Source organism: Mastacembelus armatus, chromosome 10 (genome assembly GCF_900324485.2).
Source record: "Mastacembelus armatus chromosome 10, fMasArm1.2, whole genome shotgun sequence".
In the NCBI taxonomy this organism is placed as follows: Eukaryota; Metazoa; Chordata; class Actinopteri; order Synbranchiformes; family Mastacembelidae; genus Mastacembelus; species Mastacembelus armatus.
This window is the reverse complement of record NC_046642.1, coordinates 14,837,752-14,852,773: the sequence shown is the minus strand read 5'-3', so window position 1 is coordinate 14,852,773 and position 15,022 is coordinate 14,837,752. Positions and strand designations below refer to the sequence as shown.

General features: G+C 37.6%; 1 protein-coding gene across 1 annotated transcript; it reads right to left on the bottom strand.

Annotated features, from left to right (window-relative positions):
• Positions 1 to 2,971: 2,971 nt before the first annotated feature.
• On the bottom strand, positions 2,972 to 14,836 carry kif3a (kinesin family member 3A). The gene is made up of 17 exons (XM_026330735.1): positions 14,675 to 14,836; positions 13,922 to 14,204; positions 13,562 to 13,706; positions 13,340 to 13,424; positions 13,050 to 13,155; positions 12,494 to 12,633; positions 12,152 to 12,349; positions 11,790 to 11,964; positions 11,540 to 11,638; positions 8,611 to 8,767; positions 7,812 to 7,992; positions 6,697 to 6,807; positions 6,317 to 6,442; positions 5,548 to 5,601; positions 5,355 to 5,423; positions 5,109 to 5,239; positions 2,972 to 3,465 (listed from the first exon to the last, which is right to left on the bottom strand). Exons 1-17 carry the CDS (start codon positions 14,678 to 14,680, stop codon positions 3,417 to 3,419), a joined length of 2,115 nt encoding a protein of 704 aa, XP_026186520.1. The 5' UTR covers positions 14,681 to 14,836; the 3' UTR covers positions 2,972 to 3,416.
• Positions 14,837 to 15,022: the final 186 nt, after the last annotated feature.

The following is a 15,022-nucleotide window of genomic DNA, read 5'->3' as shown; positions in this document are numbered from 1 at the left end:
TGGTGCCCTTCTCTTGTGTGTTTTTTTTTTTTTTTTTTAGTTGCTGGTTCAATCATGCAAAATACAGTATGCCAGAGCAGAAATAGTAAATGTGGAATGTGTGATGAGTTGGAGTATGCAATGATACAAGAAGTTCAGCTAAAACTTCTATCATAGAGAACAAGTCAAAACAAACCTACTCTCCTAATCCACTTTTTGCATCAGCATTTAAACTGGGACTTTTTTCCAGGTTACTGATTTCAGGCAGGCAACCAAATATATTGCAATTTCATTTAAACACTCCTCAGTTGGTCTGGTATGATTGGTGGCAGACACCAATAGTAATAATTTACTTAAATTATTGTACATAATTTTTAAAATAATTTTGAGGTGTCTTTATTTCATAATACTATTCTCCTGTATTTCAAAGAACAGCAGATGGGCAGGCATTTTACTGAAGCAGCTGATCTGAAGGACTACACAGTCACATTTTCCTTTTTCTAATGCGTGGAATAAAGTGGAATAAAGTTGACTCAATATGTCCCATGTGCCTACACAACATAGTCATTTAACAGTACTATCAGGAAATGCACAGGTTAATATTCATTATATATATATATCAATGATTATATTATTTTATCACCTCTACCTGGGCTCTGCTGCTGCAACAAGTTACAATGTAACGTGCGAAAAAAAAGCACCATAAGCATTTCAGAGTATAACTCCTAAAAATAACTGAATTGAAAAGTCAATTAATCATTGTAATTGGTCATGTTATGATGTTATGATACATACTGCACTGCATCCTTTTCTATTATTACATCCTGTGGATATACTTCATAAACTACAAGGTGATGACACAAGGTGATAAGATAAAATGTATTAAACCCCGCAGAGGAATGAAAGTGATAACCAGCAGTTCTTGCTTTTAGTGTGTTGCAGGTAAGGAATTAACAGGCAATTACCTGGTAAGAGATAATTAAAAGTCTAAAGCATCTAGTGGAACATTTGACATAAACATCATCTCTAGCCCTTTTTTGGGTAAGGCTTCCTCTGACGATATCCTACTGTGGTCAAAAAGTGTCAGCATGACAGCATAAGTAGCAACATTAGTAAGAGTTACGGGTGTATTCAACTTTTCGACTCAACCTGACAGCTGCCTCTCAGACTCTCTGAAAGACATGAAGAACTGCAGTATCCAATGTCTTACGCTGATGATGGCGATGATGATGGTGATAGTCTACACTGCATTGATAAACGAACCGAGTGTACTACGGGATAAGATAAGAGAAGCAGCAGAGAAACTATACCATGCAAATGAAAAGGTAAGAAAACTACAAAAACTTACATGCTTTTTTGGTTGTTTGTTTGTTTGTTTATCAATGAACTGACATTTTTATTTTGACATTTTAGCTTCCACCAACATTGGTGCCAAAGTTTTCAGAACAAGTCACGTGTGTGGTATGTTTGGCTCCTTTCTTAATTAGTTGCATTATTGTTGGCACTTTATTGCTGCATTGCGGTGTTTGGCTGTCAGACATTGTACATTTTGCTGGTTGCTGTAGGCTAATTCTAACTTCACCTTAAGGAATACCATCAGTAACTGTGCATTTACATTTATCTTTACAGGAACACTTCTTCTGTTTGGCTGAGAAGGCTCTGGGGAAGGTAAATTCGACGAAACTAAACGTATCACCGCTCACACGTAACCTGCATCAGTACAATATAAAGGTAAAGAGGAATTCAAATATGACTTAAGATGCTTTTTTGTTCCAGATGCACAACAAAGAGAAAAATTACAAATGACTTACAGTGTATTCTGAAAAACATAAAAGCTCTAATTAATATATGCTTTAATGTCAAACATGCTATTATTTTAGCTGTGTGCTCAGCTAATTTCTGTGTATGTAAAACATCATTCATTGTCTGAATGATTTTATTCCAGACCGGGAATGTCAACTGTTCACTGGAAACGGCAAGAAAACGATCGTACAATCTCCAGAAATTACTTTGTGAAATCACAGTATGTCTACAATACCAGAGCCACATCTGTAATCAGAAGGGGAATGGAGTACACAACAATTCACATAAAGTGTGACTGCATGCATTAACATATGCAATATACATAAGTTATTTTTTTATTTATTGCATATTTATTGAATTTCATTTTTAAAATATTTGTATTTATATATTAATAAATTATTGTGGAACAGTGTTTTCTTGTTGAAGCTTCTTATGTTTCACATCATGTTTGTTACAACATGTTAGTACCAATCAAATTTTCCTCATCATTCAAACCGTCAAACTGTAACAGGTGTCTGTTCTTTCAAGATACCATTTACTTACTGGGATGATGCATTCTCAATCAGCAATCAGCTGCTTATGGCTCTTACTTGTGGTTATGACACATAAACTACTACTAAACATTATTAAAAATCACCAATTCCATTATGAAACAAAGAAAGAGCAAGAAGAATTTGAGATAAAACATGTAAAATAATTTAATAAATAAAATATCGAGGGGTTTGATGGTATGTAAACATTATGACAAAAAAAAATCAGTTTGCCTCCACTACAGAACATAACATTAAACAAACTCCACAAAAATCTCATACCAGTGCATTATACTAAGGCATACAGTATGTATATGTATCAATATAAACACCAAAGTGTTCTGACATCAGAAAATAAACAAAGTGACTTGCAAGTGGCACTAATAAAGGAGCTGGCTGTCATGCATGCTGCTATGCTTGAGACCTATACTGGAGAAAGGATAAATCGCACTTTTTACCTAGTGTTACTTTATAGTACAAACTCATCTCCTCTTCTCTACACATTAGTGTTTATTTTTGTTTCTCTCCATATTGAGGATTTCTTGTATTCAGTGGGAAGAAACACTAAGGCTATAATTTGTGCTTACAAAAAAAAACAAAAAAAACTTCTGCTTTCATGTACGTGACAATACACACTTAATTAGAACTCAGCTACAGTGTTCATATCAGCAAGGGCCATTTAATAAGAATCAGTATCTCACACAGCAGAGCTATAAAACAGAAGTTAAGACTTAATTTGAATGTAGTTTCTAGTTCAAGTCCACAGTTCTATTTTCAACATTATGTCACATCTGTAGTTTCCTTCTGCTTGGTGGCCATTCTCAAAACCTCTGATGTTGCAAAGTGAAATATGGTTATGGTAGAGTTCCTGCTTAAAGTCTAAAATAAAAACAACAGGTGATCTTGGCCAAGAGGTCTTAATGCTATATAGCGTTCTCCACGAAAAACAACTCCTTCACATTTAAAACCTTGTCAGCTATACAGTGCATCCAGATTATCATTTAAATATTGTTCACCAATAACTTCTTTAGATGGGAGTAATTACTTCTTTTCCTAAGGTAACATGAACGTTGAAGTGAAACTTTGCTCCCCTCGAGACTGTCTTCACTGCAGAAGGGATTCGATCACAGCTTCTGGCTTTGCAGATCTTTTCCTGTATGGAGATGGGGACATGATAAGTGTTATCAACAATTTCATAGAGCTTTCCGTTTTCTCATTTCTCAGAAGAACAGTATATTGAGATAACGGCAAATATGATGAAGATGATGCTAATGTAATGTGCTATAAACGAACTAATTATAGAGTGCAGCCGAACTTACACAGCCAGTAACTCCTCAGTTTGTTCACAGGAGTATCTGATGCCATGAGATGAAATGGGAAAGGGCTAGCATTTGCAACTTACCCTAAAATCAGGTTTTTGCTTTTCAGAAACATTGAATTTACACTTAGTCACTGTATACAGCAAATAAAATAATAAGTATGAAAAAGATGAGTATATATGCAACCGAGAAGCACTAGAGATGGATTCAAATTTGAATCTAAATAGTCAGATAAAGGTAAAAAGATAAAGTCTTTCCAAGATGCATAGAAAGTCATTACTCCTGCCAAGTGTACCTATGATAATGAACAGCCTATGGAAGTTGACATTTACAAGAGATTCCCCTGTGATATGCAGCTAAGTAGCAATGAAATTATGCTGAAATCAGCTATCTCACTCTGTCACATGTTAAGAAACGGAAAGAAAGCAGCTCACAAATTCAACATGCACAGTCAAACAAGTATTTCATCGGCTGCTAAGTTTTTATGTCCAGTCTGTTCATTCCAACCAAACTCATCCATAAGGATACTTATTAGCTAGCCTGCTAAGCTGTTATTGTTGTAAAGCTAAACTGCAGTTACATGGTTGTTCTTTTATTTATTTTATGGTTTCAGGTGAATACCCACCACCCCACGAACAGCCTGAAACCATCTTCATGTAAACCAAACAACCAAAAGAGATTGAATCAGATTTGTGAATTGGACAATGGAGATATACTGTAGTTTCCAGACTGTAAGTGACACTGGAATATTAGTCACTTTTTGCAAAAGACACAGTAAGAAAACACGTATAAGTTGCTTTGGTGTATAAGTCGCATTTTTGATTATACCAATTATAGTATATATTAGTCGATGAAGAACATAGGCCAGGCATAACAACAAGCAGAAGTGCGTTATTGAATTCATTCATCTGTGTCAAGTACTGTTACACAACTGCGCCAGTGGCAGGGAGAAGGAGGAAGGTTGTGTCCTCCCCCTCTCTTGGGTAGCCTGAATGCCAACACTCACTCCAAAATTTGTTTCAGCTGCAAACTCTTACCTGCAGTATGAATTCTGCAGTGTAGCTCTTTCTTTTGGGCTGCATTTTCACTTATTTTACACTTCGAGTTGTTGCATGAACATAAGCGTTTTTACTTTTATCGGCGGTACAGTATTATATTCAGTTGAGCCAAACCGCGAAGAGTGCATTCTAACGCTAGTGACTACTCAACAAAATGACTGTAAATATACACACATATGAGTTGCTTCGCTACATAGGTCGCACTACAAGCCAGAGAAGTAAAAAAAGTGCGACTTACAGTCCGTAAAATATGGTACATGAAGCTAAGTGTAAATTAAGGAGCATTAAACTGCATCCAGATGATTACCATGATCCTTGAAATGACCAATATAAATGTGGCCAAACACTAATAGAGAAAACTGAGAAAATACAAGGACTTCAGGCTGTTTGTGGTCTGTACAGAAAATACAGTAGATTACCTCCGTCCAGTCTTGGGTCGACCACTCTTGCTACTTTTAGAAGTTCTGGGCCTCTCTAGTTTCATCAGTGACTGCCGCATGCTCTCCTCAGTGTAAGCCAGATAAACATGGGACAAATCTACCTCGAATGGCTGCAGGAGGCAAGGACAGTAGAAATGAGAGAAATCAAAGAGGGAAAAATATCAGAAACATTAACCATTACACCTCAACACATCTACATCTACAATATACACATCCACAACTTACATCTTTTTCTTTTTTATCTGGAGCGGGAGTCTGTTTTCTCATGTTGTTGCCTGTGTATGCCACACATTTCTGAAAGAAATAAGATACAAAGGTACAAAATACTGAGACGGTAAATCAGAGTTTGCACCTTTGAAATGTTTTTAATCATAGTTCAAACCGCAGCATGTTCACGCGTTATATAAAGTGAGCTTACCAGCTGCCATTCTCCAATGTCTTCATTCCAGTGCACATAATTCTCTATCATCTCCTGCAAAGAAAGACATGAGAAAATATAAAAGCTGTCAATAAGGACAGATATTGTCACTGATGCAAAGCCAGCAGGATTTTGCAGACATGCTAATGTGTCCTACAAGCAAAAAACGCTTCTAGAATTTGGACACGTGTCACATGATGAGTGTTAGAAATGCAGCTTTTTATAGCTACTGTTTATGTGAAGTTTGGTGTTTTATTATTCACATGTCTAGCCTTCAAATTCGAAAAATTAGGAATATTTTCTAATTTATATTTTCCATTTTTCTATATATTTTTATTTTCATTATGCGCCTTCTGTCCTGTCCTTCTAAAAGATTGTCAAACAAGCTCTTATTTCTGTACCGAAAGCTAAGACACAACCTGCCACGTCCAGAGACCAATGATTTAAAACTCACGCAAAGCCAACCCATGAAACAAAGACGTTTTTTGGTGCTTGTTTGGTGAGCAGCTTAAAATAAAAGGCAGTCATTTTAGTACACAGTATTTATTACTCATAAAACATCAATATCCAAATGAAACTGCTATTATATAAACTGCTATTTCCTCCCATTCCTGTATGAGATAATAACAAAATTTCCCCTTTGTGTTTGTGGCACATGTGCAGCCAGCTATGTGCTTGGTTTGTAGGTTTGTGAACAGGATACAAACCAGTTTCAGGAGGTCCTATATATAAGCTGCGTATGCTCTTACACACAAACATACACACACACCTGATATTCCTGGGGTATAAAGTTGTCTATAATTAGCATCTGGAGCCGGAGTTCTCGGCTTAGCTGGCGGATGTTCTCCAGGAGGCCTTCAATCTCTCTGTTATGCTCTTGCTGTAAATCGGCCATCTAACAGACAAAACCGAAGAATCACAAAAGGATCAATTTCCCCTTAACCTGATCAATCAAATATAAACAGAAATAAGAAATAAGTTTAGACAATTATTATCTTAAGTTATGAGAATTCGTTTTTCTGTATAGGAATTCAGCGGCTCATAATAGTCAAATGCATGATGCAACAGATCACATGTACTGTATGACTTCACACCATCATGGTGGTCTAAAAAGGGCTATTAAATGATCACCCTCAGTGTTGTGCTTACTTCTGATTTGGCAGCCATCAGCATTGTCCATACTTTCTTCAGCTTCTTGGTCTTCCCTTGAGCCTCTTCCTGCAGGCTAGTGTACTTCTCTTCTATGTCAAGACGTTCTTGCTGTTTTAAGAAGGAGGATTAGTAATTATGCTCAGAGGCAGATTACAGATTTGGTCTATGATCATGGCTGTGAGTAATCTAGAGTATTTAGATAAAGGGCAGATCTAATTGCTTTTCATACATAGAATATCCATCCATCCATCAATCCATTTTCTATAACCACTTATTCCTTAACCAGGGTCACAGGGATCTGCTGGAGCCTATCCCAGCTCTCTTTCGGGTGGAAGGCAGGAGTACACCCTGGACAGGTACATAGAATATGAAAATTGACCAAAATCAATCGCCAAAATCATTTTTAAACCCTGACGTTTGTTTCACTTCACACTGAAAGGCAACAGGTGCCCTTGTCTTCTCCAAAAAAAAGGTACTGCACTCATTTACTTCAAGTGTAAATAAAGTCAGAGTAGGAGCTTTTAATAGTTATTTCCAACCACAATGATGCAGCCATTTCAGTGCAAATCAAGCTAATATTGAGACCAACACTTCATCAAGATTGTGGTTTCGGATCATATCCTGTCTGTACCACATGGTACAGGCCTGCATGACAGCTGCTGTTGCATGAATAGTTACTTTGGAAGGAAAATTTTGTTTAAGACTGTACACCACTGAATTTAATTAAAAAATATCAAATACACATTCAAGCCCTTAACTCCAGGTTGTCTGGTAAATCTTATTTTCCTACAACCTATAATTTACTACAGGTGTAGCAATCTGGACTGTATTATCTGCAAATGATCAATCTGGACTGTATTATCTGCAAATGATCAATCTGGACTGTATTATCTGCAAATGCCTTAACTGGAACCAAAATATGTAAAAATGCATCAAGTTTTCAATATGATGTAAATAATACTCACATTCAAATAATTTCATGTCCTTCTGACAATGGCATTAATGTTCATTATTAGCTGATCCACTAAGTGACATACTGGGTGGTCAGTTTTTTTTTGTTTTTTCTATAACCAGTATTGAGCTGGATCAACTATGCTGCATTCTCTCCTCACCTCTTTCTCCTCCAGCTCCTTCCGAAGCTGCTCCGCTCTTCTGCGTCGTTCTTCAAGTTCATTGTTGGACTCCTGCAAAAGCTTTTCCTGCTCCTCAGCCTTGGCCAAGAGGTCTACTCCACCCACGATCACCTTCTTCTCTAAGGCTGACAATTTCTCAAGCAGAAGGTGATGCTCCTGCCTAAGGGGTAAGAGGCAGATCAGGTATGAAATAAGTGGTGAAGCATGATTGTGGGAGGTGTGGGTCCCAGAACAATCAATTAATTGACAGGTCTACTAAAGGCCAACACACACTGGTGGTAATGTGGCACAGCAGTGTAAATTCAATGCAGGACTATCAAAAAGGATAAGTATTTCATCAGTTCAAACTTTTGATTGATTGATTTTTGTCAATAACATAAGTATTGATATTTTTAGCATAAACTGATGTCCAGAAAGTTATTTTCCTATATCCCTCCCCAGAGGAACAGATATCTCTAGCTATGGTTTAAGAGGCAATTTCTTTTTTAATTTTATCTTTACTGCAGGTTTTTTTTTTTCCAATCGAGTTTTTCTTCATCCATACTGTTATTAGTCGAACACACAAAAGACAGGAATTAATGATATTTTGATGTAAAGTGACAGGAAAGTAACAGGAAAATATGACGGTAGCATATCCTGATGTGCGTCACGTCACTGATGTGGGCAGCCTTTAACACCGAAGAAAAGAAATTACAGATCATCTGATTTGTATCACTGTGCCCTCCGCTTTTGAAATTTTCATCCAAAATATTAAAGGTTATTTCTTTCACGGACTCACTGGGCTTTAAGCAGGTCCTTCTCCCTCTTCTCCAGCTCTGCTCTTGCCCTGTTCCTCTCTTCCTCCTCCATGTCCAGCTTGGCCTCCAGAGCCTTTCTTTCCTCTTCGATCTTTGCCTGCATCTCCACCATCTTGTCTGCGGAAACCTTCTTCTTCCCTTAGGAGACACACAGGGAACCATAGTGTTTTTAACTGACAGGTTGTTTTACCTGTATCTTCTCACCCCAAGTATTTGTCAGTGTTAGAATAACTTAAATTAACAGATTCTATATGTAAAGTTTCAGTCCATAAATTTGCACTACATAATTCAAATTAATGGATTGTTGAAGAAACCTCTGTCAGTGGGATCCATCAACACAGAGTTGTGACTTGTAGCATTACATAGGTCTAATTACTGTTAGTATAAATAAACACAACAGAAACAGCACTGAGTGCAAGATTCTCTTATTGACATAGTAATTCTAAAGGTGGAAAACACCATACCCATTGCAGGGGCTGTCATATATGGAAAGACAGAATTCTGTAAGAAGTGATTATACAATAATCTGTTAAACAATAAGGTTAGGAGTTAGTATTTGACTAATTCATGCAAACTCTGACATCACTGCTACAGAGCGGCCACATAGATTATCACACCAACCTCTTTCTTCTTGAATAAAGAGGTGGATTGCAAGTCAGACAGGCATGATTTGTACCAGTAGGACGAGAGAAAGAGACAAAGAGGAACACATTACAGAGTGATCTCGAAAGTTTATGACTCTATATAGAGCAACAGTAAAAAAGAGAATGAGTGGGAGAAAGACAGATCAAAGAGGAGAAAGGATGCGAAGAAAGAATAATAAAATGCTGTTGAAGCAGTGCTGGTGAGTAGAGATACACATAGGAAGAAAATCACTTCATATGTGGAAATGTGATGTAAGTGAAATGCATCTTTGAGGAACAGGAGCTACACAAACAAAAAGACGTGGTGTAAAATGAAACGTAGGACAAAATATTATCATGCAGACACAGTCTTTGAATTCCAAAATATGGTCATTTAAATCATGCGTCGTGTCTTTAGACAGCCTTTAGACAGCCTTTCATTTGAACGTATAACCTAATGACACATATTTAGGACACAAAAATAGAGGAGTGTGGGCAGTAGCAGTGTGGGAATCTTGTCTGTGTGTCGACAGGAGAGTCATATTGAACATTAGAAAGTAAAAAGCCCCTTCCACACATGTATTGCATATGTGCCGTTTTTATGCAATTCACCTGCTCATTTGAATGTAGGACAACTCCCTTATGTCTCTCTAATCCTAGAATGCACAATCTTCTCAGGTTTCCTATTCTCATTTTAAAAAACCTTTTGATAATATAGAATATGTAACCATATCTGTAGTTGAGTGTGGAATTGAGATGTTGCATTTCTTCACCAATTTAAAAAAAAAATTCAAACTCCACACTAGGATTAATATGTCCAAAAACCTTTTTATCAAATGCTACAAAAATTGTGCTTTCTGATATTAGTTACATTGAACTTCAACTGTTCATGCAGACCAGCGGAACCTGTACATCTTTACAACTAATGCACATCTTGTACCACATATTAACTGCTAGCGCAAGGGTAAGAAATTAGGTGGGCTGACCATGTCGTAAAGGAAATACTACACGTCTCAGGTTACAGATGAGACATCAAAGGATTAGGAATTCCCCCACTGAAAACCACCTATTTTCAAAGCACAAAAAAGCACACCCATCAAACACATCAGTGAACTTCGAAATCTTTTTTTTTTTTTCAATTTTTTTTAGCTAAAGTAGTCCCCTGTCCCTTTTAATTTCTAAGAAAGTCAATAACAAGCATTTCTGTATTGGTGCAACAGGTTGTTTTCATTATTACCGAAGATGCTAATGTGGAGGCAAGTCTACGAAAGCATTAGCAAAGGTTGGAATTTAAGTCATAATGATTAACAGCTATAAAGTATGCTTTCTAATAATTTAAACAAGGTGTAGATCATTATACCCTATACTTTGTACATTCCTGGGCTTATTTATTCAGCTTGATATCCCCCAGTGATTCTACTATAAGTGTGATGAAAATCGAAACTGACCACAAGTGATTGAGTCAAGATTGTATTTTCCTGTATAGAAAAGTTGAGTGTAAACACCACAAATAACAGTGTTTAAAACCAGCAACTTTACAAGCTTCATGTGTGAAAAGGGTCTATGTTCAGAGGCAGGTGGGTTGATAGAGAATCATGCAAATTCTGAGCTATTGCTTCTGCTACTCTTTGGAAAAGAAGCAGAGGAAGCACCATACCATACAAGAGCTGGAGAACCCTAAGAGCTGTGGGTTTATAGACATGAAAGTAATCTAGTGCTTTATTTGGGTCCAACCAATCAGACAGCTGTGGGTACATGCATGCAAACTGCAGATACAGCACAAGCACCTTACTCACAGAAGAGGCCTGATTGGGTTATTATTAATTCAAAGTAACCTTATAGTACAGTAGTGGGAAACATTAATATTGACAAATATTAAGACAAATCAATAGAAAACACCTTCAAACATGGTCTCACAGAAACATCAAAACATTTAAACATAATGTGATGACTTCAGTATGCTTATTCATCTGTATTTAACACTTTCCACTTGAATAGACACAGCAGATGGTGAGAATACAAGGGAAACTCCTAAATGAGAAAAGGGTTCTATACGTGGAAGGCTGTTAAGCAAGAGTAGAAGTTAACTAATGACCTAAATACAACATGAGCCTGATAACTATCTGAAGAACTGAATGCTGACTCATATTATAACTAGCATACTGATTACAGCTGAAATTAGATACACCTAAATTGTAACTTAACTGTATATCAAACTATCTATCAAAACCACATGTTTAACCACTGCATCTAAAGAACATTCCTTGCATTATTAATATATCCTTACCTTTTCTTCTCCGGCGGCCCTCTGCTGCCTCCCCTCCTTCATCATCACCTTCATCCATCTCTTCTGATCCGCTGCCCTCTGAGCCAGAAATCTCTTCACCTAAAATCACACAGAACCACATTTTAAAGACGTGGGAGTTTTAAAAGTCAGTTACCAAATGGTATTCTGTCCAATTAATTGAAAACCTTCATTATGGTTACTAATAGTTACCTTTTTTCAATTTAAATTTATAAAATGACTGGCTCATTACCTTCCTCTAGTTTCTTCTTCAGTTCCTCGATCTCCTTTTGAAACTGCCGCAGCAGGGCATCTTTAGGATCCTCATTGATCCTGGCTTTGTTCTTGATGTTTTTAGCCCTATTAGCATAGCGCAGGGTACTGATGGTCTCATCATAGTTGTAGTCTGCAGGCCCTATATTTGCACACTGATGGGAAGAAAAGTGCTATTTTTAAGAAATGAGGGGAAAACCACTTAAAATTTAAAAATGCTTGGAAAATCTCTATTTATGGATTTATTGCATTAATTCTGCATATGTTGCTTAGCAGAGAACTTCGGTTTAAAATATGTTTTTGTGGAACTTTAGTACTGTAGTACTGGTGCTTTCACGGTACCATCATGGTTTTAGAGTTTCCTCCAAGTGAATCCTGCAGCAGACGGGTTAGTTTGGAGTTCCTGTATGGTACATGTGTGCTCTTTCCATCCACCAGGGCAGAGATGACATTACCCAGTGTGGAGAGAGAGAGATTGATCTTTGTTGCTTCCTTTAAGCGCTGACCTGTGGCTCCAGTCTTGCCTTGTCTTTCTGAACCCTGTGAGAGGAGAGAGGGGGGAAAATTGTATTGGTGGTTTGCAAGGTTGTGGACAATAACGCATTTATACCAGTTTCATCAGGATAATCTACAGTCTAGGATTTAGACTATATTTTTCAGATATTAATGAATGCAAATACATACTGCCAAGTCGACCAGATGAAGTTTTCCCATGCGCACATGCTGGTTTCCATCCACACCTTTCTCACTGCACTCAATGGTTATGGTGAAGATAGCATGAGAACGAGAGCTGTGCTCATTCATATTTGTGGCTCCAACAGATCCTAAACATAGTGAAATAAAATCTGATTAGACAACAGAGGGAATGAGTACCCATAAACCCTGAAAATAACTCTTGGCACTTGGTAAAATTTCTGCTCAAGTACTCTCAGCTTAACAGTTTGGATGCAATGTATTTTAAATAAAGGAATAATTATTCAGATTTCATTTTTATGCACATCATTTCACTAAATGCACACAGTATTTTCACATAATGCAATTCAGCAAAATTGTGTAAGTTTTTCTCATGTTTGCTGTATTTCCGTTTACTGCAAGCAATGAACTGCATGTTTGATATATGCAATTTTACCACACATGCCACAGATAAATATCTCAGATTTAAAAAAAAAAAATGTCAGTGGTTTTTTAATTTTGTGGGTAACTGGTTCCATTTTAAGACTCTCAGTTAGCTTCAGCTTACGATTTTTGTGCCCCAGTGTCATAATTCTATCCATGTCATCAGCATTGTTCACAACATAACCAGAGAGGTCCTTGATATACACGCCAACATCTGGTCTTTCTTTGACCTATAATGAAAAAAAAAACAAAAAACAAAAAACAGAGGTTTATCATAGAAAACTGCTGTTATTATGAAACAGTCAATATGAGCAATTTTTTTCACTAATCTTCTGAAGACAGTTTCAGAAATCTTTGACAGTTTTGTTATTAACCAGTGAACTAGGCTACTCTTGAATTGAAATATCCTTTTACCTCAAGCCTCTGCATCTGGTCCTTGCCCAGTAGGTCCCGCACTTCCTCATTGTAAATTTCAAGGTAAGAAACACGAACCAAGAACCTGTGAGAATCAAATGTGCAAGCAAAGTCAGATGACCTAGACATCAAAGCCTTCGTTTAACTTGACATTTTCATAAATGCTTAGTGTTAATCACTGGCTAGATGAAGAGGAGGTTTGCTGAATGATTACACTCTTACCTGGTGTCACCTTCTGCCTTGGCAATGTGACCAAAAACATGAGCAAAGGAGTTTGGGATAATGCCTCTAAGTTCTGGCACTGCTCTCACACCTTCCATGGTGAATGTTTTTCCTGTGCCAGTTTGCCCATATGCAAAAATGGTACCTGAAATGGAGAGTAGATTGTAAAAACACACCATCCATGTGAGCATGGAATAAGATAATGAAAGATAATGAAAACAGTAACAGTTAGTGTGTTAGTGACATCTGAAATGTGCTTTTAAAGAGTACAAAATATGTCTGTATTAAAGACTGCTGATGCAGAAATTACACTGATGAGTGTAACAAAAGAAAAGACTGGTAATATCCAATTAAATGTACCATTGTAACCCTCTAATACTGAGTCAATGATGGGGCGGGCTGTCAGATTATAGACATCCAGCTGTTTGCTGTCTGGTCCAAACACAGTGTCAAATGTGAAGGTCTTAGGAGGCTCCTGGGGGGTTTCCAACTTGTTGACTGTTATGGTCCCACGGATCTCGTCCACAATAACGGCCTGTTTGTGGCCCATCATCTTCTCTTTCTGGTTGAGGGGACGACATCTAACCACCACCTTGACATTATCACTGGCCTCCTGCCTGTCAGGTTTCTCAAGCTTATTGCTCTGGGGAAAACGGATCGTAATAAGAGATAGTCATGTCAGTGAATGTCAACCAGTGTGTAGCGATGATTAACAAGTAAACCATAAACACTAAGTGTGCAGCTGGTTTAATCCAGTCGCAGAAGCTAACTAGCTAATATCCGGTTTGCCGTTTGCTGGGTTGCTAGGCAGGGAAACTAACGTTACTAACATCGACTGGCTAGCAACACAGACAACACACAGCTAATTTAAAAACAGTTTTCTGTAAAAAATGAAACCCCACACTGTTATAATTGAACGCTGAATGATCCGCGGTGTCAGGTAAAATCCTGCCCTGGGACCAGTAACGTTATTTTCCCGTAATCTATACGAAGAGCAACTGATAAGCTAAACGTTACCAATGCTAACCGGTTAGCATCACATCAGTGAGGTCGGAGGAAGGGAGGAACCCCTTTGCAAACAAAACAACAAAGCAAACAGGCATGGGGACTTACCGGCATAGTGAGAATGCTGTGAGGAGATTACAGTATGTGTGTAATTACAATGAAATACTTGGAAGGCTTTGTTCATGTGAGTCTAGCTTATCCGGAGAATTTAAATGCCAACGCAGAGTCCATATCATCAGGAGCTCTCATCGGCTCGCTTGTTGTCAGGTCGGTCCGTCTGCGCATGCGTTGCAAAAGGAGGAGGGGGGGTGGCGGGTGCTACAGCACTGACACACCTGTGTTCATAACATATACATATATATATATATATATATATCATGCTGACATGTAATGATAATACTATACTAATATCCATCCATCCATTATCTATACCCACTTATTCCTATTTAGGGTCAC

Bases quoted from the DNA above. Each gene is read 5' to 3' on its own strand.
- kif3a (XM_026330735.1), bottom strand. The intron at 6,808-7,811 runs GTGAGGAGAGAA...TTCTTAAAACAG, and splicing joins AGGAGCTGGAGGAGAAAGAG to CAAGAACGTCTTGACATAGA. The intron at 6,443-6,696 runs GTAAGCACAACA...TTTGTCTGTTAG, and splicing joins TGATGGCTGCCAAATCAGAA to ATGGCCGATTTACAGCAAGA.